This window comes from Palaemon carinicauda, chromosome 6 (genome assembly GCF_036898095.1).
Source record: "Palaemon carinicauda isolate YSFRI2023 chromosome 6, ASM3689809v2, whole genome shotgun sequence".
Classification (NCBI taxonomy): domain Eukaryota; kingdom Metazoa; phylum Arthropoda; class Malacostraca; order Decapoda; family Palaemonidae; genus Palaemon; species Palaemon carinicauda.
In genome coordinates, this window is record NC_090730.1 from 87,005,423 (window position 1) to 87,029,102 (window position 23,680).

The 23,680-nt window shown below is 39.1% G+C and overlaps 1 protein-coding gene across 1 annotated transcript in view; it reads right to left on the bottom strand.

Moving 5' to 3' along the window:
- Positions 1-23,680, bottom strand: part of LOC137643131 (carboxypeptidase D-like) — a 589,663-nt gene that overhangs the window by 398,710 nt on the left and 167,273 nt on the right. Inside the window, exon 9 of the mRNA XM_068375981.1 lies at positions 19,432-19,696. Coding sequence (XP_068232082.1) covers positions 19,432-19,696 — 265 coding nt within the window. The remainder of the gene's footprint in view (positions 1-19,431; positions 19,697-23,680) is intronic.

Sequence of the window (23,680 nt, forward strand, 5' to 3'; positions counted from 1 at the left end):
CGGGTAGCCTCTTCTCCTCCGCCGTGATGAACGTCCGACGAGGCATTTTCTTCCAGAAAAGCCCAGTTTCGTCGCAATTGAAAACTTGCTGCGAATGTAGCCTTCCTGCAGAGTCAACTCATCGAACGTTTTAACAAAGGCTTCGGCGGCCTTCGTGTCCGAGCTGGCTGCCTCCCCATGCCGTACAACTGAATGGATGCCAGTCCTTTTCTTGAACTTCTCGAACCACCCACGAGAAGCCTTGAACTCTGGGGGTTCCTGCTGGGATGTTCCTTCTCCTGCTCCTTCTTCGGCCTGAGCACGCACGAGATCACCGAAAATGGCGGAGGCCTTCTGGCAAATTGTAGTCTCAGTGATGGTTGGCAAATTGTAGTCTCAGTGATGGTGTCTCCTGAGATCTCTTTGTCCTTGATCCACACAAGAAGCAGCCTCTCCAACTCGTCATGCACGTGCGTTCTCTTATTGGAGAAAATAGTGACGCCCTTAGAAGGTGTTGCTGCTTTGATGGCCGCCTTCTGCTTCAGGATGGTGCCTATCGTAGACGGATTCCGGCCATACTCCTTGGCGATCGCACTTAAACGCATGCCAGACTCGTACTTTTTAACGATTTCAAGTTTCGTCTCCATCGAGAGCATCGTCTTCTTCTTCTTTCCTTCGGCAACATTCTTGGGACCCATGGCTACAGTAATACGTAATATAAAACACTACGTAACGTTATATACAGTCTATGTATAGTAAACACTAATACAGTACAGTGCACAGTAACGAATGTTTATTAACGATAACACGTGGCGTACGAATGTACTGTATATTAACACTAAGTCAAACAAGCGAAAGCACACAATGTCTGTTAACGATACCGCGGTCGGAACGAAAAGAGAGAGAGAGATGAACGCCCGTGCGTAGGCAAGCTGGGATAGTTGCCGACCAATAGGAAAGCAGGATCTTATGGCGTCAGCTAGCGTCTGAGTAGGGAGATAACCAATGGGTGAGCGGGAGGCTGTAAGTGAGTCTACCCAAGTTCAAAGTCAGGCGGCGCGCGCTTTTTAAAATTACTCTCGGCGAAGAGTTGGGATCTCGTAAGGTTTTCGTATCCTGAAATTTTATCCGTATCCTGGGGTATAAAAATCTTCGAATCACTTTTCGCATCCTGAATTTTTCGTAAGTAGAAACTTTCGTATCCAGAGGTATCACTGTACATATATATATATATATATATATATATATATATATATATATATATATATATATATATATATATATATATATATATATATATATATATATGTGTGTGTGTGTGTGTGTGTAAATGGCCTCTGTTAGATTTCGGCAGTCATCTCTATCTTGAGCATTCAAATCAATACTTCTCCATTCATCATCCCCTACTACATGCTTCATTGCCCTCAGCCACGTAGGTCTCAGTTTTTAAACTCTTCTAGTGCCTTGTGGAGCCCAGTTGGAAGTTTGATGAATATCTCCCTTGCGGAGTGCAAAGAGCATGCCCAAACTATCTCCATCTACCCCTTACCATGATCTTGCCCACATAAGGCACTCAAATGATCTCTTATAGTTTCATTTCTAATCCTGCCCTGCCATTTAACTCCAAATATTTTCCTGAGGGCTTTGTTCTCAAATCTACAAAGTCTGTTGGATATTGTTTCATTGTCATACCACATTATATATATATATATATATATATATATATATATATATATATATATATATATATATATATATATATATATATATATGCATGTGCGTGTTTGCGTGTATATACACACACACACACACACACACACATATATATATATATATATATATATATATATATATATATATATATATATATATATATATATATATATGCAATATACTCTAATTACTATAGGCTGCTATTAAATTTCATTACTGGTTTAGTATCCTCAAATCATTAAGATAGACTTAGTGTAGAAGTTTTTTCACACACTAGTCCAATGAAAATCAACCCTACCATAGATTACAAATCATAATAATAAACTAGGCTAACGTATTTTTGTTTCTAAACAAAATATCTTCTATTACAGTATTACTTCAATTTAGTAGTTTCTGAAAACATTACAATATTATCATTTTACATTATATTAAGCTTTGTATTCCCATAAAATAATAATTGGATTTTAATCAAATTTCCAAACAATACATAATATTTTAAAGAGTATTAGGCTTAATATCTATGCTTGATATGTGGATGAGTTGCACACAATTTCTGTGAATACAGAACTTTTATAAATTGTATAAGTTAGATATCTGTCCACACAAAATCTTGCACTGACAGGCCTTAGAGAAAGAGAGTAATTATAATCTGCTATGAAACAGATGAAAATATCAGAAACTTCAAACGACTTTTAAAACTAGAAGGATTGTCTGATCCTGTCACAAAAAACCCTCTGGACTATGTCTGTCATAATTGAAGGTCCCCTTTCTGTTTGTCTGCTAAAGCAGAAAAATCAGGAATACAGTGACTTGCTACATTAAACCTTAAATTAATATTTGTGAAATGCAACAACCACTCATTAATTTTGGATCGGTTCATTCTATAAACATGAAGTGGTGATGATCACAATTTTTTTGGAACTGTGTAGGCAGTATAGGTTGTTTTCAAGGTAGACCTATTGATGGGAGAGACTGAAGAAAAATTTGCCTCTATATGTTAAAGCTAAAGCTGAAATACACTAGAGTATTAGAATTAATGCCATATAACCCATAAATTAAAGTTTTGGGTATTTGTTTCAACTTTTAGAGGCAATAGAGGGCATTGATTTGAATTAGACAACAGATACCAGAAGAGAAACAACACAGCTCTTAAAACAGAATTTTTAGATTTTATGTCTTTGCAACTCTACATTTTGGGGAAATTTTACTTGACAAGATTGACAGAGTCCAGAAGAGACTGCAGGATCCAAAAACTAATTTTCATAAGGCAACACAAGATATCCAGGCATTGCAAGTTAATTTACTCCTTGCAATTTGAGATTTGTAAGATGACGTAGAATGAAGAAAAAATTGTTTAATGAAACTGGTGATGACAGGCTTCTCAGCAGAAAATGAGATACGTCAGATAAAAGGTATCATTGACAGAATCCATAATGAAATGGGAAAACTGTTCATGAGATTTTGTAAGTTGGATTCAAAGATTAGTTTTCTTTTGGATTTCAATGAGTTGTTATCTAAAACTAATGAAGTATACATCAATGAAAGATTCATTGATGAGGCAAGTTTCTAAAACTGACTAAGATGGTTTGGAACTGTTCATGCAAATTGTAGATTGCAGGATGCTGCTTAAGACACAAGATGATGATCTGATCACTAACCCACAGGAATTACTTTTTTTATTTCATTGTATAACATGGGGATGAAAGTGTCTTCCCAAACCTCCAAATTGGCCTTCAATTACTGATGACCATTGGATTATCAAAATTACTATCTGTGAGATATCATTTAAAGTTGTAAGTTGAAAGTATTCATGTCGTACTTTGAACATCTATGGGACAAGAAACGTTCTGCTTAACTTTTAAAAGTGTAGAACAAGAGACCACAAATGAAATAAAGGGCTCCAACATGGAAAAATATCCCAGTGAAGAAGGAAACAAAGAAATAATTAAACTTTAAGAGAAGTAATAAACAATTAAAAGAAAATATTTTTTAAAAGTAACAACATTGAAATACACCTTTCATTTATAAACTATAAATACTTCAAGAAAAACAAGAGGAAGGGAATTAAAATAGTGTGGTCGAGTTTAGCCTCAAGCAAGAGAACTCTACCTCAAAACAGTGGAAGACCATGATACAGAGGCTATGGCACTACCCAAGACTATAGAACAATGGTTTGATTTTGAAGTGTCCTTATCCTAGAAGAGCTGCTATAGAGATTCTTCTACTTTACCGATAGGAAAGTGGCCACAAAAGAATTTCAGTGGAGTATTTAACCTCTTGTGCAAAGAACAATTATTTGGTAATCTCCGTGTTGGCAAGTGTATGAGGACAGAGTAGAATGTAGAAAGAATATGTGTATGTAAGTAAAGGAAAATGAGCCGTCACTGGAGAGAGGAATCCAATGTAGCATAGACTGGCCAGTTAAAGGACAAAATAACTCTCTAGCGGTAGTATGTGCAGCTGTAAAAGGTAGAAAGATAAACTTTATATCAATAGAACCTTACTTCAATATGAAATGTGCTACAATCCATTATCAACCATCTTCTTTGTTTGGGCTTTCTATTATTAATATCTGTCTTATTATCTTTACACTCTTTAATAACTTTTTCCCATTTTATCTCTATACATATGGCTGATCATATAAAACTTCAAATATTTTTTATTTCATTAATTTGACACATACTAAAGCATTCTTTAATGAAAATTAAGGTTTATGATTATTGAAGTAATTCATCTTTGTTCTTATCAGTTTTCTTTTCAGGCATAATAAATATTCAGTCTTTACAACAAAATTAATTTTTTCTAATAACTTCTACACTAGCTACAAATTGTACATTCACGTGATTTTCTTAGTTCCTTGGATTTCATAATGTTATCTCTCTTTTCTGGTTATATTCTTTTATTTTACCTATTGCCTTTGGTTATTAAGAGTTACTGGTTAACATGATGCTTTACTATAGACTTCCTTTTATTTATCATATCAACATTTAGGACTTTATTAGAGTTAATAATAAATATATATATATATATTGTTTAAAAAAAAAAATTATTTAAGTTAGTGAATTCAGTTTCATTTCAGAATATTATTATGTAAATTAGAATGTTTTGCTTTCAATACAATCTATGTGAAAAAAATTATGTCAAACATTTCCTGCCAAGATTATTACACTTAAAATAAAAAACCCTTCCCCCTTTGCGGCCGCCATAATAGACTTTGCCCGGGCGGCAATAACCATCGCGACGCCACTGATTGTAAGAAGGGTATCACACGCTGCAAGGCATTTATGGAAGTCAAATTGCAAACTTGGGAATAGAAGATTCTCATCAGAAAGCCTATCTAGATATTTTGCTAAAAAAAATTCAAAAACTTTAAATAATATGGGAATTACAGAAATTGGGCAATTATCAGTTTGAATTAATATACCACAAACACATTTACATAATGGAGTAACATTATCAATTATGCATCAAATGTTAAAAAAACCTCTTCTTTCTAACTCCCAGAAAAGAACAGATAATTTAGGAGCTAAGAAATCTGCAGTCTATGAAAAACAAAGGGAAAATACCATTTGGGTCTACACCTCCATAAGCATCAAGGTCTATCAAGAGAGCTTTAATTTCCCACGACTGTAAAGGTAAACTAGTTAGTTTAGCCTCAGGAAAACAGGGATGAGGAAGATCAATTTTCTCATTAGTCTGCATACTGTCAAACACATCAGCAAAAAGAGTTCGCTTTTCCTTTGGACAGTGGGCGACACAGCCAGTGAAGGATGAACTGTTACGTCTATGCCAAATAGTGCAGATTTAAGGGTAGCTCACCTCTTATGTTCCTGGGTTGTACCAGAGAGGATACCTTTTATGATTAATTTGTATTCCTTTACAGATGAAGCATAAACTCTCTGAACAAAAGCTCTTAGCCGAGTATAACTATTCCACAACATATCTGAACTTTTACGCTTCTAAAGATGATAGGCTTCCTGCTTCTCCTAATAGGTGTTTCTACAATCATCATTGAACCAGGGTTTGTCTTTCACTTTGTACTTTAACACATGAGAAAGGATACGCCTATCAATAAGTTGACCAAATTCTTATTTGAAAGAACAACACGCTTGACACTATTAAACCATTGTGACCAAGTCAAATTTTAAAAAATCACTCAAAATGCTATTCCAGTCTGCTTGAGATTTTATATAAATCTTACATGACTATGATACATCAGGAACAGGCTGTTCAGTCTACACTACTAAAGAAATCAAGGCCTGATCAGATGTCTCAACTGGAGAAGTAACCTTACTTGTTTTCATGCCAAGGGAGTTAGTGTTTACTAGGTCCAAGCAGTTACCAGACCTGAGAGTATCTTTACTTATGATTTGCTCACAGCCTGATTCAGAGGCAAAGACCTAAGCTCTTAAGCCATGGTGATCAGCAGGGGGAACAGAATTTAACCAGTCACAATAGCGAGCATTAAAATCACCCACAAACACAAGAGGGGCCTTTCTATCCTCTTTTTGTATCATAGCCATAATGGCAAGAAGACAATCAAAGACACAATCTTACACATCTGGATTCAGGTAGATCGAACAAAAATAGAAGTTGTTATGCCTGCCACAAACTTTTATTCTCTGAATCTCATGACATCTACATTCATGGCAACTTATGTTAAGGGGCCGACTGCCATATACAAATTTCTTATCCGAATTCGAAAGAATTCACACAGCTTTTATATAAAAATAAAGGTAATACTTTTCCGAAAATTTCATGTTTGGATGATTTGTTTCAATTCTATGGATGAAACTCCCCCACCCCCCCAAAAAAATTAATTAACTTGATTCTTGTACTTTATTTCTAAAGCTACTAAAATGAAACTTTTTGATAATATGAAAGAAAAAATGTACATGAATATTTTCATTTTTCTTCAATAAAAAGTTACTCTAAACTCCTCAGCTCCCAATTTCATTTATCACAAATCTGTTTCCTGAGAAAAAATATGTTTTTCTTCTTTAAATGGATATATTTATCTTAATCTTTTTTTTAAAATAAGAAAGTTATAACCATTTGAATAGGAAAAAAGTGAAACCAAGAAAAAACACCTTTAAAGGTAAACTTTTTGTTTTTTACACTCTCAGGGGAATAAGGCACTCAATTGCATGAATTGTATGTGAAGGGTAAAATATGTAACTGAATGTTAATTCACATTATGAATTACTGTAAAACGTGATAAAACCATGAATAAAGGGTAAAATACGGAGCGCTTAAGGACAATTCATACACATCATTGAGAGAGCACAGACTGAACTTCAACTTGGTCAGCTTGCTGTGACGGAGAGTTTGTGAGGGACACAAGGTAGACTACATTACTGCCAGACATATAATAAATCAAACAAATATAATTTAGATAAATAAAGTGAATAACAACAAAAATAACTAACTCAAAAGGACAAAGATCAAATCTAATGTTCACTGCCATTCCCCTTGCCCTAGGAATTGCATCCCTTTTCAAAATTATTGGCTTCTTAAAACCAGTAATAAGGAGCTCAGATGAGTGCTTCATTTGAAAAACTAAAGTTTCTGAGCATAAAAGTATATAATACCATCTGGATGTAACTGTAAGGTCTTGAATAGTGGCATGCAGACAACGATTATCACAATACAGTAGACGACACTGACAAAGCCTGGGACATACTAGTACTAGATTTCACTCAATGTCTCTAGGTGCAATAAGCATTAAAACCCCAAAAAAAGTCATCATATTTAAAAACTAATGCAAGAAAAATTATAACAAAAACAAAAAGTACAGAAATATATTTAGTGATTGACAACCCATAGTGATAAAAAGTTGGATAAAATTGATCAACGTGGCAGAGCTGACACATCATGCAGGGTAGCAACTTCAACTGAAGGGAGGGCAGTAAGGATGGTTTTGAAAATGAATTCTTGAGAGGAAGATAAAGAAACAGAGAAGGCAAAAACAACCTCTTGATAAACCAAAAGGAATACATGGCTCTTCTATTAAGCCTGCCCTACACACTGTTTCAAAGAAAACAAGAGGAAGAGAAAACAAATAATATGGTGTGCTTAAGTATACCCTCAAGCACAAGAACTCTATCTCAAACCAGTAGAAGACCATGGTACAGAGGCTATGGCACTATGCAAGACTAGAGAGCAATGGTTTGATTTTGGAGTGTTCTCCTAGAAAAGCTGCTTACCATAGGTAAAGTCTCTTCTACCAAGAGTAAAGTAGCCACTAAACAACTAATGCAGTACAGTCAGACCTAGTTAATCACGGTTTCTTACTTTGCAGTTTCGGTTTTTCGCAGCCACGGAGGATGGGAAAAAAAAAAGGTTATGGTTTACCCAACCGTAATATTTTGATTTCTAATAGTTGGCAACAGCACTGGTATGGCCCATAACAATGCAATACCTATTAAATAAAAAAAATCATAAAAATTGCAATAAAATTCAAGCTGGGCAATGATTTCAAATAGCCCATGCTTGATTATAAATCCTCAATAGAAACTCAGCAAAGAAACAAAGATTTCATTTATTACAGAGAGAGAGAGAGAGAGAGAGAGAGAGAGAGAGAGAGAGAGAGAGAGAGAGAGAGAGAGAGAGAGAGATGCCAGAAAGCTTAAAATGATCTCTCTCTCTCTCTCTCTCTCTCTCTCTCTCTCTCTCTCTCTCTCTCTCTCTCTCTCTAATAAATGAAATCTTTGTTTCTTTGCAAAGTTTCTATCGAGGATTTATAATCAAGCACCACAGAACTAAAGACTATAAAATATTGTGCATCGACGGAGTTATTTGATCCGAAAATTGAGGGTGACGACGGACTAGGCAGGGTTGATCAGTTGATTTGAATGTAAACTATGCATAAGATTATTATAATTCGCTATGTTTTTAATTATAAATATGATACTAAAATGTGAATATTACTTGCATTATTATTGGATACAGTTAAGTGAAACACCAGGGAGAGAGAACGACGAAACAATATGGCAAAGAAAAGAGACGGGAGAGGCGGTAGCATGTGTGCGTGCGTTCAGATTACCTGGGCCTCGCGGTAGCACATTCCCTCAGCCAAATCTACTCTAAATCAAATAAATGACCAAAATCAATGAATTTGGGAAATGCAAGAAGAATGAATGAAAATAGGAATGGGAATACATGGAATGAGGGGTACGAAAGGCGTTTAGAATGATTAATAATATGAAAATGACGAAAGAATGCTAGAAATGAGAAGATGAATAAAATTGCGGAAAAATAGAGAATCAAAAGAGATGGAACGATACGTTGTTGATGTGTGTGGGAGAGCAAAGTAAATGTACAAAAGGGATTTGGGAAAAGGATTAAGTACATAATAATAATAAGTGAAGGACAATAATAATATGGAGATATCATACTAATATGCATGATAGGTTACATCAGTGAGGTAATTCTGAGAAAGTGAATGATCATATCAGTGGGATAATATCGTGAAAGTGAATATAGGTTGACGACGGACTACGCAGATTTGATCAGCCGATTTGAAAGCAAACAATGCATGAGATTATAATTCGCTATGTATTTAATTATAGATTTGATAAGATGTGAATATGAAATCCATTATTATTGGATACAGATACGTGAAAAACCAGTTTAATCAAAATCCGGTTTATTTCAAATATAGCTGTAATTTTTCACCACAGTAAATGGATACACACTGTACGGAGAGAGCTATGATAGTGGTGCGCAGCACTCCTAGTGTAAAATCATTGCCCAGCTTGAATTTTATTGCAATTTTTGAGAATTTTAATTTAATAGGTATTGCATTGTTCTTGGACATCTCAATGCTGTGTCCAACTATTAGAAATCAGATTCTTAATGTTGGATGAACAATAACTTTTTTTTTTACCTCCTTGGCTGCAAAAAACCGAAACCGCGAAGTAAGAAACCGCGATTAAAATGAGGTCTGACTGTATGTACTTTTGTTTTAAAATGATATTTTCATAATAAAATAAATTTTTGAATATACTTACCCGCTGGTTATATAAAAGAGCTGAAGTCCCTGACGCCAGGGCAGAAAATTCAAATCTCGCGCTATCGAAGATACGCCAGGTGTACCAACCGCACCCTAGCGGTAGAACAGGTGGAACTACACACCAACTCCAGTTCTTCCATGCCTCATAGCCATACCATAGGTAGTCTCTAGAGGGGAGGAGGGAGGGTGTTAAATTTATATAACCAGCGGGTAAGTATATTCAAAAATTTATTTTATTATGAAAATATCATTTTTAAATATAAAACTTACCCGCTGGTTATATAAAAGAGCTGATTGACACCCCTTGGTGGCGGGTCAGAGACAGCTACATACAGAAAATTCACTTAAGGGTTACATACAATAAACTTAAGCAGTTCTCACCTGATAAGGAAGCTGACAGCAATGATACTCTGCCTCATTTCGTCCACTATCCTTAAGAGATCCAGTAATCCACTCGGGCTGAAAATCTCTAGGAGCTGTCAAACGGTACAAACACCTATAACATGACAGGACCTCAACCAATACCCTTGTTCCGGGTGCACTCAAGGAACAAATTGACCACCTAGCCAAATCAAAGATTGCGGAAAACTGACGCCCAATCTCCACAAACAACCATAACAAACGAGTTCCAAGAGATAGAAAAGGGGTATTAGGAAAAAAGGGAACGTAGTGGTAGATCATTCACCTACTATCGCATTAGCAGCTATAAAAGGACCTAACGTAAAAAGGTCCTCATAACGAGTCTGAACATTCTTCAAATAATGGGATGCAAAAACAGACTTACTTCTCCAAAATGTTGTATCCATCAGACTTTGCAGAGAACGGTTCTGTTTAAAGGCCACTGAAGTCGCTACCGCTCTGACTTCATGTGTCTTGACTTTGAGGAGCCTCTGATCCGACTCATCACACTGAGCATGAGCTTCTCGAATCAACAATCTAACGAAAAAAGACAAGGCATTCTTGGACATGGGCATCGAGGGTTTCCGAACTGCACACCACAGAGCGTCTGAGTTACCTCTCAGATTCTTAGTTCTGTCCACATAACACCGTAGAGCTCTAACTGGACAGAGAACCCTTTCCAATTCATCGCCAGCCAAATCAGAAAGGTTAGAAATCTCGAAGGATTTGGGCCATGGTCGAGAAGGGTTTTCGTTCTTGGCCAGAAACCCCAGTTGCAAAGAACAAATGGCTTTCCCATTCCGAAAACCAATGTTCTTGCTTAAAGCGTGAACTTCACTAACTCTTTTCGCAGTGGCGAGGGTAACTAGAAAAAGGGTTTTCAAGGTTAAGTCCTTAAATGAAGCCGAGTGTAAAGGCTCAAATCTGTCACTCATGAGAAATTTAAGGACAACATCCAAATTCCAGGCGATGGGAGCCGTTTGAATCTTCTTGGTCGTATCAAAAGACCTAAGTAAATCTCGTAGATCCTTATTATCAGAAAGGTCTAGGTTCCTGTGTCGAAAAACCGTCGCCAACATACTCCTGTAACCTTTAATAGTCGATGACGAGAAGTTATGCTTAGTTTTAAGGTCCAAGAAAAAATCTGCTATTTGGGAAAGCGATGTACTGGAAGAGGAAATCGCGTTAGTTCTACACCATTCCCTGAACAACTCCCACTTGGACTGATACACCTTGATGGTTGAAGACCTTCTTGCCCTTGCAATTGCCTTGGCTGCCTTCTTCGAAAATCCTCTAGCTCTAGCGAGTTTTCCGATAGTCTGAAGGCAGTCAGACGTAGAGCTCGGAGGTTTTGATGATTTCGGGCCAAGTGAGGTTGTCTGAGAAGATCGGGTCTCATGGGAAGGCTTCTCGGGACATCCACCATCCATTCCAGTACCTCTGGAAACCAGCTCCTTGACGGCCAGAACGGAGCTATCAGTGTCATTCTGGTCTCCTCGTGTGAAACGAACTTCTGAATCACTTTGTGAAGGATCTTGAACGGAGGAAAAGCATAAACCTCCATGTGTGACCAGTTCATCAGAAAAGCATCTATGTGTAAAGCTTCGGGGTCTGGAACCGGAGAGCAGTAACACTCTAGTCGTTTGGTCTTCGCGGTGGCAAAGAGATCCACGAGAGGTCGACCCCATAACCGCCACAGACTCTTGCAGATGTCCGGGTGCAGAATCCATTCTGTGGAGAGAACCTGACCTTTCCTGCTGAGTCTGTCTGCGCTCACATTGTTGACCCCCTGGATGAACCGCGTCAAAAGAGTCACCTTCCTTTCCTCCGCCCAGATGAGGAGCAGTCTTGCAATCTCGAACAGAGGCCAAGAGTGGGTCCCGCCTTGTTTCGCAATATAGGCCAGAGCTGTCGTGCTGTCCGAATTGACTTGGACAACCTTGCCCCTGATCTGCTTTTCGAAGCCGATGAGAGCCAGATGAATAGCTAAAAGCTCTTTTTGATTGATGTGGAGAGAGGTTTGCTCCACCGTCCAGTCCCCGAAAGTTCCTGCTTCTCTAGAGTGGCTCCCCACCCCGAGTTGGAGGCGTCGCAACACAACACGAGGTTTGGGTTCCTCTGAAGTAAAGACAAGCCTTCTTTCAGTCTGGGCTCGTTGTTCCACCATTGAAGATGAGACTTGATGGAAGTCGAGATGGGAATGCAATCCCTGTCGAGGCTGTCCCCTTTCTTCCAATGGCGGTTGAGATGAAACTGAAGAGGACGCAAGAACAACTTCCCCAGAGTCACGAACTTCTCTAACGACGAGAGAGTCCCCAGAAGACTCATCCAATCTCTGACGGAGCAAAGATCTCTCTTCAGGAACGTTTGTACTTTTAGGAGGGCTGCTTGGATTCTCACCGACGACGGAAAAGCCCGAAAACTCCGACTGTGAATCTCCATCCCCAAATAAAGAATCTCCTGGGATGGAATGAGTTGTGATTTTTTCGAGCTCACCAGGAGACCCAGTTCTCTGGAGAGATCCAAAGTCATCTTGAGGTCCTTCAAACATCAATCGGCTGAGGAGGCTCTTATCAGCCAATCGTCCAGATACGGAGAGGCCCTGATTCCCCTCGAATGCAGCATGCTTGCCACGTTCAGCATGATCTTGGTGAACAATAGAGGAGCCGTGCAGAGTCCGAAACAAAGAGCCCTGAACTGGAAGACCTTGTTTCCGTCCATGAACCTCAGATAACGTCTGCAGCTGGGATGAATCGGAAGGTGGAAATAGGCATCCTGAAGATCTAAAGAGACCATCCAATCGTCCTTCCTCACAGCTGCCAGAACTGTTTTCTGAGTCTCCATAGTGAACGTCGAGTTTTGGACGTAACCATTGAGCACACTTACATCCAGAACCGGTCTCCACCCCCCGGAACTCTTGGGTACTAGAAAAAGGCGGTTGTAAAACCCCGGAGACGTAACATCCTGCACTTCCTCTATTGCTCGTTTCTCTAATAAAAGAGACATCTGTAGAAGCATGGCTTGTTTCTTGGGACCCTCTCTGTATTTGGGCGAAAGATCCACTGGATCTGTGACTAAAGGAGGATTGGTCAGGAAGGGGATCTTGTAGCCTTCCTTTAACACCTGGACGGACCAGGGGTCCGCTCCATTCCTCTCCCAAGCCTCCCAAAAGAGAGTCAACCTGGCCCCCACTGCTGTCTGAAGGAGAGGGCAGTCAGACTTTACCTCGGCCGGACTTGCCCCCTCTGCCTCTAGGTTTCCTTCCTTCTGGTTTAAAAGAGCCTCTTCCAGAGGGCTTCCCACGAAAGGACTGAGGACGAAACCCAGAAGAAGATTCCTTAGGTTTTCGAGAGGAGAATGACGGAGGCAAAACTTTCCTAGTCGAATGAGTAACTAAGTCATGTGTGGCCTTCTGAGTGAGAGCAGTAGCCACCTCGCCCACTAATTCCTGAGGAAATAAAGAATTAGACAAAGGTGCGAAAAGAAGGCCTGTCTTCTGATAGGGAGACACTCCTGCGGAGAGGAAGGAGCACATCGTGGCCCTTTTCTTGAGAATTCCAGCTGTAAACAAGGCAGCAAGTTCGTTGGAGCCATCTCTCACACCTTTGTCCAAGCAGGACATCAAATGAACCAAACCACTAGTGTCCGTTTCCGTCATATCAGAGACCCTCTTACTCAAAGCCCCCAAAGCCCAGTCCAAAAAATTAAAAACTTCGAAGGCCCTGAAAAGACCTTTAAGCAAATGGTCGAACTCTGGAATGGACCACCAAATCTTTGTCTTCCTTAAGGCAAGACGACGAGAAGCATCTACCAAACTTGAAAAATCCCCTTGTGCAGAAGAAGGAAAACTCAAGCCCAACACTTCACCAGTCTCATACCACACACTAAATTTAGAGGCTAACCTAGCGGGAGGAAAGGCAAAGGCCGTCTTGCCAAAAGCTTTCTTGGAGTCCAACCAAGAACCCATTAACTTCAAGGCCCGCTTAGAGGATCGAGAAAGAACCATCTTGGTGTAAACTGGAACCTTAGTAGCTTTACCTAAGATGAATTCAGAAGGCGGAGAATGAGGGGCCACAGGGGTAAAAGAATCCGGGAAAATTCCAGTCAAAATAAGCATAAACTTGCGAAGGTCCACAGCATGCTGATAATGCTTCTCCTCCTCATTCTCAGAGACTTCCTCAATAGGATTATCCTCATCCGACTTTTCCTCTGGTTCGTCTTCTGGCAGTGCAGCAACAGCCGCAGCCTGAACCGAAGGAACAACGTCTGGATGGGACTGCCTGTCAAGGCCAACATCTGATTCAATTTGGTGGGGAGAAGTAGAAGTAGATTGATGCGAAACACGGACATGTAGACGATCATCCTCAACCAACAACTGCTTAGACCGCTTAGAATTCGACTGTTGTTGAACAGAAGAACGCTTGAAATCAGAAGGTAACTGTTGAAGATCGCCGCGAGGTCGCGTAAAGTCCGAGGACTGTTGCTGCGAACGATCAAAGTAGTCAGGATGTCGCCGCTGTAAACCAATGTTTTGACGCGCCGCGTCCAAAAGTTGTTGCCGCGGGCGATCCACTACTTCAAATTGTTGCCGCGTCTCGTCCACTTGTCGACGCCGATGCTCTTCCCCGCGACCAGAAAACGCAAACTGGTCAACCAAAACTCTCTGACGTGACTCATCAAAATCAACCTGGCGTTGAACACTGTGAATGGGAGACCGTCTAAGTGATAACTCGTCAAGGCCATATACCATCGAACGTTTGTGCGATAACTGGTCTGACATCGAACGCCCAGACACAACGCCAACACCTGGTTGATAAGAATCCATCAACGACGAGAGTTGTTCCTTCATAGACAAAAGCGCAGTCCATTTCGGATCAACAGAACTCCTAGAAGGAAGATTCGCACTAATGTCACCACGTATTTCAGGGGAAGAAAGCCAATCCGATGGAAGAGGAGGTGCATGAATAGTTACAAGGTCCGAATCGGAAGGAATCATATCCACACGAACACGGTGATCTGAACGTTTGGCCGGAGTGCAAGCGCTGGGAGAACGGAAACGTTCCGGTGAACCCCACGAACTACATCCTGGCCGCACAGGCGATTCCCGACGCTGTGAATCAACATGGGAGCGTTTAAGCGGTCTCGACGCTCGCCGCCAGATCTCACTCCCCGACCCTTCATCGGAAGACGGGGATAACGTATGAACCTCACCTTTCCTACGATGAGGGTGAACGACCTGAGCTACGGCAACAGGAACGTTCGAGGGGACGTCTGCACGATTGATGATGCTTCTCGTTCCCTTAAGCCGTTCGACATTACTTCTCCCATGGGTTCGAGAGCTCGAAAGAGGTCTAAGGCTAGGTGAACGACAAGATCGTGCCGACGCACCCTCCGCAACACTAAACACATTATCAACACTTGTCACAACACCGAGAGAGTCACGATTCTTCGGTACCACATCAGACACTCGTGTCGACGCACCTTCCGCAACACTAACCACATTATCAACACTTGTCACAACACCGAGAGAGTCACGATTCTTCGGTACCACATCAGACACTGAAACACTTTCCACAGTTTCGATAGGATCACGGTTTTTCAATACCTTTAACTCAGAATAGATAGTATTTCTATCGGCTGCTAAGGACTCAACTTTCTCACCAAGAGACAAAATAGCAGTAAACATGTCCTTCATAGTAGGTTCCTGATCTACCACCACAGGGGAAGGAACAGGATTAGGAACAGGTAAATTAGGTAAGGTTCTATCCACAGATCGGGAAGAACTACGCCTAACTCTATCTCTCTCTAATCTCCTAACATAACGATCGAAAGTAACAAAATCATCATTAGTTAAGGAAAGACACTCATTACACCTATCATCTAATGAACAAAATTTACCCCTACATTTTACACAAATAGAATGAGGATCAATAGATCCATTAGGAAGTCGTGTACGACAACCCTCACTAACACACCTACGCTGAGCAGGGGAGGAGTCGGCCATTTTAAAAGTTAACGTGAGAGACCGACAAGCAAAAAGTAAGGGAAAAAACAATAAAGAAAATCTCAAACAAAAAGATTTCAAGATAAGAACCAAGGAAAATTAATCAACGATAGCTTAAACTCAAAAAAGAACGTTGTACATTACCAAACAACTTCCCAAGAGAGTAAAAACACGAGAGCGAACTTCTGTATGTCAGTCAGCTATGACGGCAGAGAGAAGAACTGGAGTTGGTGTGTAGTTCCACCTGTTCTACCGCTAGGGTGCGGTTGGTACACCTGGCGTATCTTCGATAGCGCGAGATTTGAATTTTCTGCCCTGGCGTCAGGGACTTCAGCTCTTTTATATAACCAGCGGGTAAGTTTTATATTTAAAATTTCAGGTATATTTTATCAAGTTAAGTATTTTGGGTGCCTTGATCAGATCAGCTGATATGATCAATTGTTTTGGATAACTAGGAATGTTCACATTATTGGCCTAGTGGCAGTTGTCCGAATCCTCAAAATTTGCAGGTTATCGGTACCTACACTATGGTATACATGAAAATAATGATGCAAACAAGTTTGAAAAAAGAAAAAAACTTAATTCAATAAACTTGGAATTAAAAACCATCAAAATCAACACTGCCATTCAAACAATTAAAAAGTGTTAAAAAAATTCATCAGGACACCATCGTCTTGGGGATAATCTTTGTTGCTTTAGTTTGCACTACTAGCACAGTAGCACTGTTATTGTCCCCTGTTTTGTCTAAATTGAATGAAATGCTTTTTCTGTATACTTAGAAATCCAAAAAAATTAAATAAAGATGATTTTATATCATACTTTGGCTAAACACGCCACCTAAAACCAAAACCATTGCTTAGTTTACATTCCATCGCCGATCATAAAGAACAAACGAACGCATTTACACATCTGTGTATAAGTTAGTCATGAATCTAGAGGTTGCAGCCCTCCTGTGGTTGGCTTCCTCTCACTTCCTTACTGCTGCGGAAAGAAAGGAAAAGTGTTGGGTGATTAATGATATTTGAGTTCCCGAGAAACTGGGCATCTCTGGGAGTCCTTTGGAGATTGCAGTTCCCCAAATTGAATCTATTTGATGAAGCAAAAACTCCACAGCCTTGGCACCAGACCAGACCAATTCCTCAAATCAGGATTTTTCATGTTTTTTGAAATTGCAAAAAAGGAAACTATTCATGACCAGTGTTCTAGCTAGGAGCTGGCCTGAAAAGCAGATATAGACACCACCTTCATGTTCTGCAGTTCTGATATTAGAAACATGGAGGGGAGGTTAAAGAGTTTATCACTCGGAATACCCAAAGTGAGAGTAGTTACATCTGGATCTATGAGTAGAGAACTAGGATGAGACTCATAATACACATAAAATTTTCTCTGTATTAATAGAGGAGGAGGAGACAGTTTAGAAGACTTACTGGAACATGACTAATTCTCTACTGCAGACACTTGTTTGTTCAAAAGATCCAATGTGTCTCTTGCAGTGTTGATGTAGACTGTGTGGGTTTCTGTCGAGAATTACCAGGCTGGGTTCCTGCTTAAAAATTGGTCTGAAATTTTTCATTTTGCTCTGACTGTCCTTATATTCTTCTTCAAGGGAGAACGGTGTGCTGAAAAATCTGATAAGTAATCAGGAGAGTTGTGATCTCTACTGGTGACAGTCTCTCTGTCATAATGAATCTGAGAAATCGTTGGTTTTCTTTCTCTATCAGAACTGGATCTGTGTGAGGAAAAAGATCTGTTGGGAGTATCACATCGTGAGTGCTTATTCTTAGGGACAGAATAATAAGGGGGAGGGAGTTAGCCCTTTGCTTTGGATGGGAAGGTTGAGGGCATAGCCACTCTTGGAAAAGGAAGGAAAGGTTCCTGTCAAACTTTGAATAATAGAACTTTCTTGTTTTCTCTCTGTTTGACAGGCATAGGAACAAGTTTAGTCACTACTAGTTGGTTTCATTGGGCAGCAGAAGCACCATTGGCATTTGGTATTATGTGAACCAAAGACCATGACATCATAGCCAACTGTCCGCCAACAACACAAGGAAGCAGCAGCATGTTTGGAGGGTGCAAAAGAGTGAACATGTAGAAATCTTGATCACTTCGCTTTCTGGACCTCATTGGCTACACAGCCAAATCTGTAATTCAGAATTAGGGACGTCCTGATACTCCTGAAAAAGAAAGTTTCTTTGGGGAATCTGCAGATCCCTTCTGTGAAAAAAAGAAATATTTTTGGGGCCCCTTGGTGTAGAAGGAAGGCTTGATTTACAATGTGAGAGAACTGGAGAATAATAAGGGCCCTCCAAGACAGCTGCCTCTGCTCAAGGGAAAACACCATTATCCTCGGTAACGTGTCTTGGGATCTTCGGTGGTGTACAAGAAGACACCTTTAACACTCTAAAGGAAGACATTTGTAAGTAGAGAAATCCCCTTCTTTTAACATATGTGAAAAGGAAAAGCTTTTGATCTCTGATCTCCACACTCGGGAAAGAGGGAGACCTGTTCCCACTCGCATTGTCAGGTACTAATGATACTTATAACATTCACATGATGACAGTACCATAACTGATGCCAAAGGATCTGTCTCACTATGGGTCAAATCAGGCTCACTTTGTCTAATAGGAGACAATAAATCAATAAATGCAATGTTGTGCCTTGGTTACCGGAGCCTCGGGAAACTCCAATAAAGAAGGATCTGAAGGAAATATAGTGTGTTGAACAAGAAGGCTTCTCTTTGGTGCTCTAAGAGAGGAAGGAGCAAAGAGAAAGATCTCTCTTAGCCTTCTTACAATGAGCACCATACTTCTCCCATTGAGAGGGCAGCCAATACCTGCAAAAATCAGAAGTTGAAGAATACAAAACACCTCTTACCATGACAACTAAGATACAAAGGATGAGGATGTACCTAGACCAGAGTCATGATGGTACCACAAGGGTAACCTTCAAGGCCGGGGTATGTATGCATACTACCTTGAGCACCAATCATAATCACAAGTATACAAACACATAAGAAGTTTAGGCGGAAAGGTTAGGCACAAAACAGCATGGAGAGTGATTGTAGCAGATGTCCATTCTCTAGGATAGTCAGTAGAAAAGTGGACAACACCGAAGGGTCCAATGCTTTCCGGCAACATAAGTGAACAGCTGATAACCACATAATGTTACCAACATCCCAAACATTCTTTCTTTCTGGCTGTAGCCAAACGATTTAGGAGTAATTGCGTAGGAACAAACTGTAAGTCCATTTGACATCATTAGAATCAGAGAAAGTCAACTACAACAGAAATTTAAAATGTATTGTAAACAATTCAGTACTTACTTTAATACCCATCTGGAGGGCATGAACCTTCATACTCCATTCATTATCATTCAATAAGAACTCAGCAATATCCTTGTGTTGATTTTCTATGTCTGCCATAATTTCATTTAACCGAGAATTATTGAGATATTCATCAATTAGATTCTCAGTAATACCAAAATCTTCATCTTCTGACCATAAATGGCTATCATCAGCTTTCAGAGTAAAATTGACGACGGTTGCCCATAAGTGAGGTACTTCTACTGTTTGCGTACTGGTTTCATATCTGCAATAACAACAAAACTGAAATTAGCATGCACCAACTGCCAATATACATATAATAAGGAAGTTCACCATATACTGCTAGTTACTTTCTAAAGGTTGAACACATAATGGATGCATCTCACTAGTAGCTTTCAAATAGAACTGAATACATATCACCAGCAATTTTGAGAATAAAACTACTAGTTCAAATATCAACAATAACATTATCAATGCGAAGTCACATAATAATAAACTATGATGTACCTATGTTAAAAAGATTAAGGTCAAACTACCTCTTCATGCCACAATGTATTTCTATCAATTTTAATCTTGTTGTTTTATGTAGACCTCTGGTTGCAGAATCCTTAAATGGATATCTTGTAAAAATTAGTCGACAGTGCAAATTATGGGGCATCAAGTCGAACCCAAACAAGACCTAAAGAATGATTATTAGTAGGTCGATGACAGTGGCTCCGCATCCAAATTTGTGCAATGACAAAGTCTCTTTAATTATATTGAACTCGTTTAAAATTCTAAGTGTGATTTTTTATTGCAAATTTACTTTGTCAGTTTCTTCTTTAACTGCACAAAAAAGGGACTTGTTGAAAAAGGTCTTTGAAGACTTCTGGTGATCAGTCTATCCTTAGAAAATATTTTAATTCATTTATTCTGCCTTGCTTTGAGTATTTTTTGTCTGTCTAGTCTTTATCTCCCAACTCTCATCTTAATTTGTTGGAAAGAAACTTATGGTGTATCAAATTACTTACTGTATTCCTAATCTGGATATTAATACCTGGCACTGTCATTTAGTGAGTTCTTCATGCAGGTTACACAAGAGTTTTCATAATTCAGATCATCCATTACACTCAAATCTTTCTAGAATGTACCATTCTGTATATAGTACTAGGTATACAGTTAATTCTAGCAGTCATACCTTATCTATCATACGGCAACATACTACACAGTATTCTAGAAGTATTCCAGCTGTGAGCAGATTGACGTGAGTCTTATTTTATAGTTTATGTATGACTGGTCAATCTGTTGTAATGTTGTTACTGGTCTTACAATATATTATATGTTTCATCTATTACTTTTATATAGTATATTTGCCATTTGCTTTAATTTCCCTCACTGGGCTACTTTCCCTGCTGGAGCCCTTTAGCTTGTAGCATTCTGCTTTTCCAGCCAGGGATGTAGCTAGGCTAGTAATAATAATGATAATGATAATAATAATAATAATAATAATAATAATAATAATAATAATAATAATAATAATAATAATAATAATAGGCGAGGGTTCGATCTACTCGCTCTACAATCAGTTTGCCCACTGTGATACCCTTCAAAGAGGTTTTCTGCCTTCCACCTACTTTCTATCCCATCCTGGGGATCTGGCTCCTGGGAAGGCTCAAATAAGGGATACTTCTGAACCAAGTCTTCTGGGTTTCGTGGCAGGAGGCAGCTTCTTCCATGAATGTGGAGGAGGGGAACCTAGTGGAAAATCCTTGACAATCCTGTGATGGATGTGCCTTCTGGCCAAAGTTGAATATTTTTCGACATGTGAGTACAGACCTGCCAATCGATAATGTTGACTTTGAGAAGCTTTCGACATTTCCCAAATCATAATGGAGGTTCAAGGACTTCTCTTAATACAGGTCCACAAAAACTATGAACGAGGATGACCTGATGCCATATGTCTACCTTATCTACTTTAGCAGAGGCAGCATCAAAGACTGGAGGTTTCCTTTTAGCCACAGTTTGCTTAAGGCTTCTGTTTGAATGACAGTTCTAAGTCAAAAAATTAATGAGGGAGGTACTGCTTAAAAAATGAAAACAAACAATTACATAATCGACAGCCAACTTGACTATAATTTAACCCTTACTATGTTAGCAGTATTACTAAGATTAGTGGATAACCAATCATAACTTGATTCCTGTTACTTAATTTAATCACATTCAAAGACTTCTCACTTCATGACACGGTTGTTTCACGCTGATCTAGTTTGTGGATACTACCAGATATAGTTAGGAGAGGACAGTAAAGAGTACACGGCTTTTTCCTTTGAACTGAAGAATGCACTTGCAGTGTTGCAGAGAGATATGAAAAGTATTCTGAAAGAGTTCCGGAAAGCCAACGTGATTGTCTACATCGATGACATTTTGATCATTGGGTCTTCTTTCCAGGAACACCTGAAACTGGTAAAATGAGTTTTGGCTACTCTCTGAAGCAAGGGCTCAAGATAAACCTAGGGAAGTGCTCTTTGGTTCAAGCCGAAATTAAGTATCTTGATCATCTTGTTGGACGTTCTGGTATGAGTAAGCTACTCGAGTACATCCAAAAAATGGAGGATTTCCCTAAACCTACCACTGTGTGTGAGCTACAGAGATTCCTGGGACTATTAAACTTCCAATGGAAGTTTATCACAATGTGGTCGCTGATAGCCAAACCATTATCTGCGAAGACTAGAGGACTGAATGGGGCCAGAAAACTGAAATGGATTGCAGACATGGACGATGGACGGTACCTTTGAGCACTTGAAGGAACTGATCAAAAAGGACATTATGTCGTCATATCTTGAACCCTCGCTACTTCGCGGTTCGACCATCGCGGATTCACCACTTCGCGGATTTTTTTTCATAACCCATGTATATACATATATCACGGATTTTCCAGAAATATCGAAAATACCGCGATGAAACTGATGATGCGAGATTGGAGAAAGTAAGGAAAATTGAATCGTGATTGATTTTCAATATAAATGAAACTTTGAGGAGCAACAAAGATATCATTTGTTAGAGAGATAGAGAGAGGTAAGGAATGGGAGGTAGTGAAAAGTAGCCCACAGAGAGAGAGAGAGAGAGAGAGAGAGAGAGAGAGAGAGAGAGAGAGAGAGAGAGAGAGAGAGAGAGAGGGGGGGGTTTAAATGTAATAAACAAAATAATTTTATAGGCTATAACACATTGGTGCTTATGTAATATCAACTGTATACTGTAGACGGTTTGAATAAGTTAAGAAATGGTATAAATGATACTTTGTTAGTGTATTCGTACACACTCAAGAGCGGCAGCTAGATGACAGCTGATCTAATCACAGCCAAAAGTAAAAAAAAAAAGAAGTCAACAATACTCGATTTTTAAAACAAACCCGAAATTTAAAAACAAAAGGACACGCTTTCTTAATGTGCAATTAACTATTTAAAGAGTGGCAATTTTCTAGAATAAAATAATATTTCCCAGAAAATAGTGGTTTGCTGATGAAATTGGATGCCGTATTTTTAGCTATGATTGAAATGGATGTAGACTCGGCCTAATTATTTCGTTTCGTATTTAATTGACACTAAGAAAACTAATTTTAGTTTCTTCATCTAAATGTAAGTATTGTATAACACGAAGAGAGAGAGAGAGAGAGAGAGAGAGAGAGAGAGAGAGAGAGAGAGAGAGAGAGAGAGAGAGAGAGAGAGAGAGAGAATCAGCTGTTGTACTCAAATGGCGTGTTTTTGTTTCGTGAGAATTTCATCGCCCCGACTTTAACAACAACATACTGTACTGAACTTTACAGTATTATACAGATTACTGTAATATGATAAAGTAAAATATTTGTAATCTATTTTATATGAAATGGGGCTATTTTTTTTTTTAAATTTACATTTACGTATGTAAAACAACTCTCTCTCTCTCTCTCTCTCTCTCTCTCTCTCTCTCTCTCTCTCTCTCTCTCTCTCTCTCTCTCTCTCTCCCTCTCTCTCGTAGATTGTTTTCCTGCTTTGCTACGTATGTATGATTTTATATAGATACGGTAAATAATATTTGTAATAACATTTTATTAAAGCTTTAACTGTAATATCATTATTTATCACTTTCATCATGCGCGTTAAATTCCTTAGTTTGTTTACTGAGCGTACAGTACTTTATGACGCCGTCGTTTCAGGTGGCGTCATAAAGAAAAACATTTCATTTGGAAGTCCTAAGAAAAATTAAGTAAAACATTAGTAATAACCAAATCAAC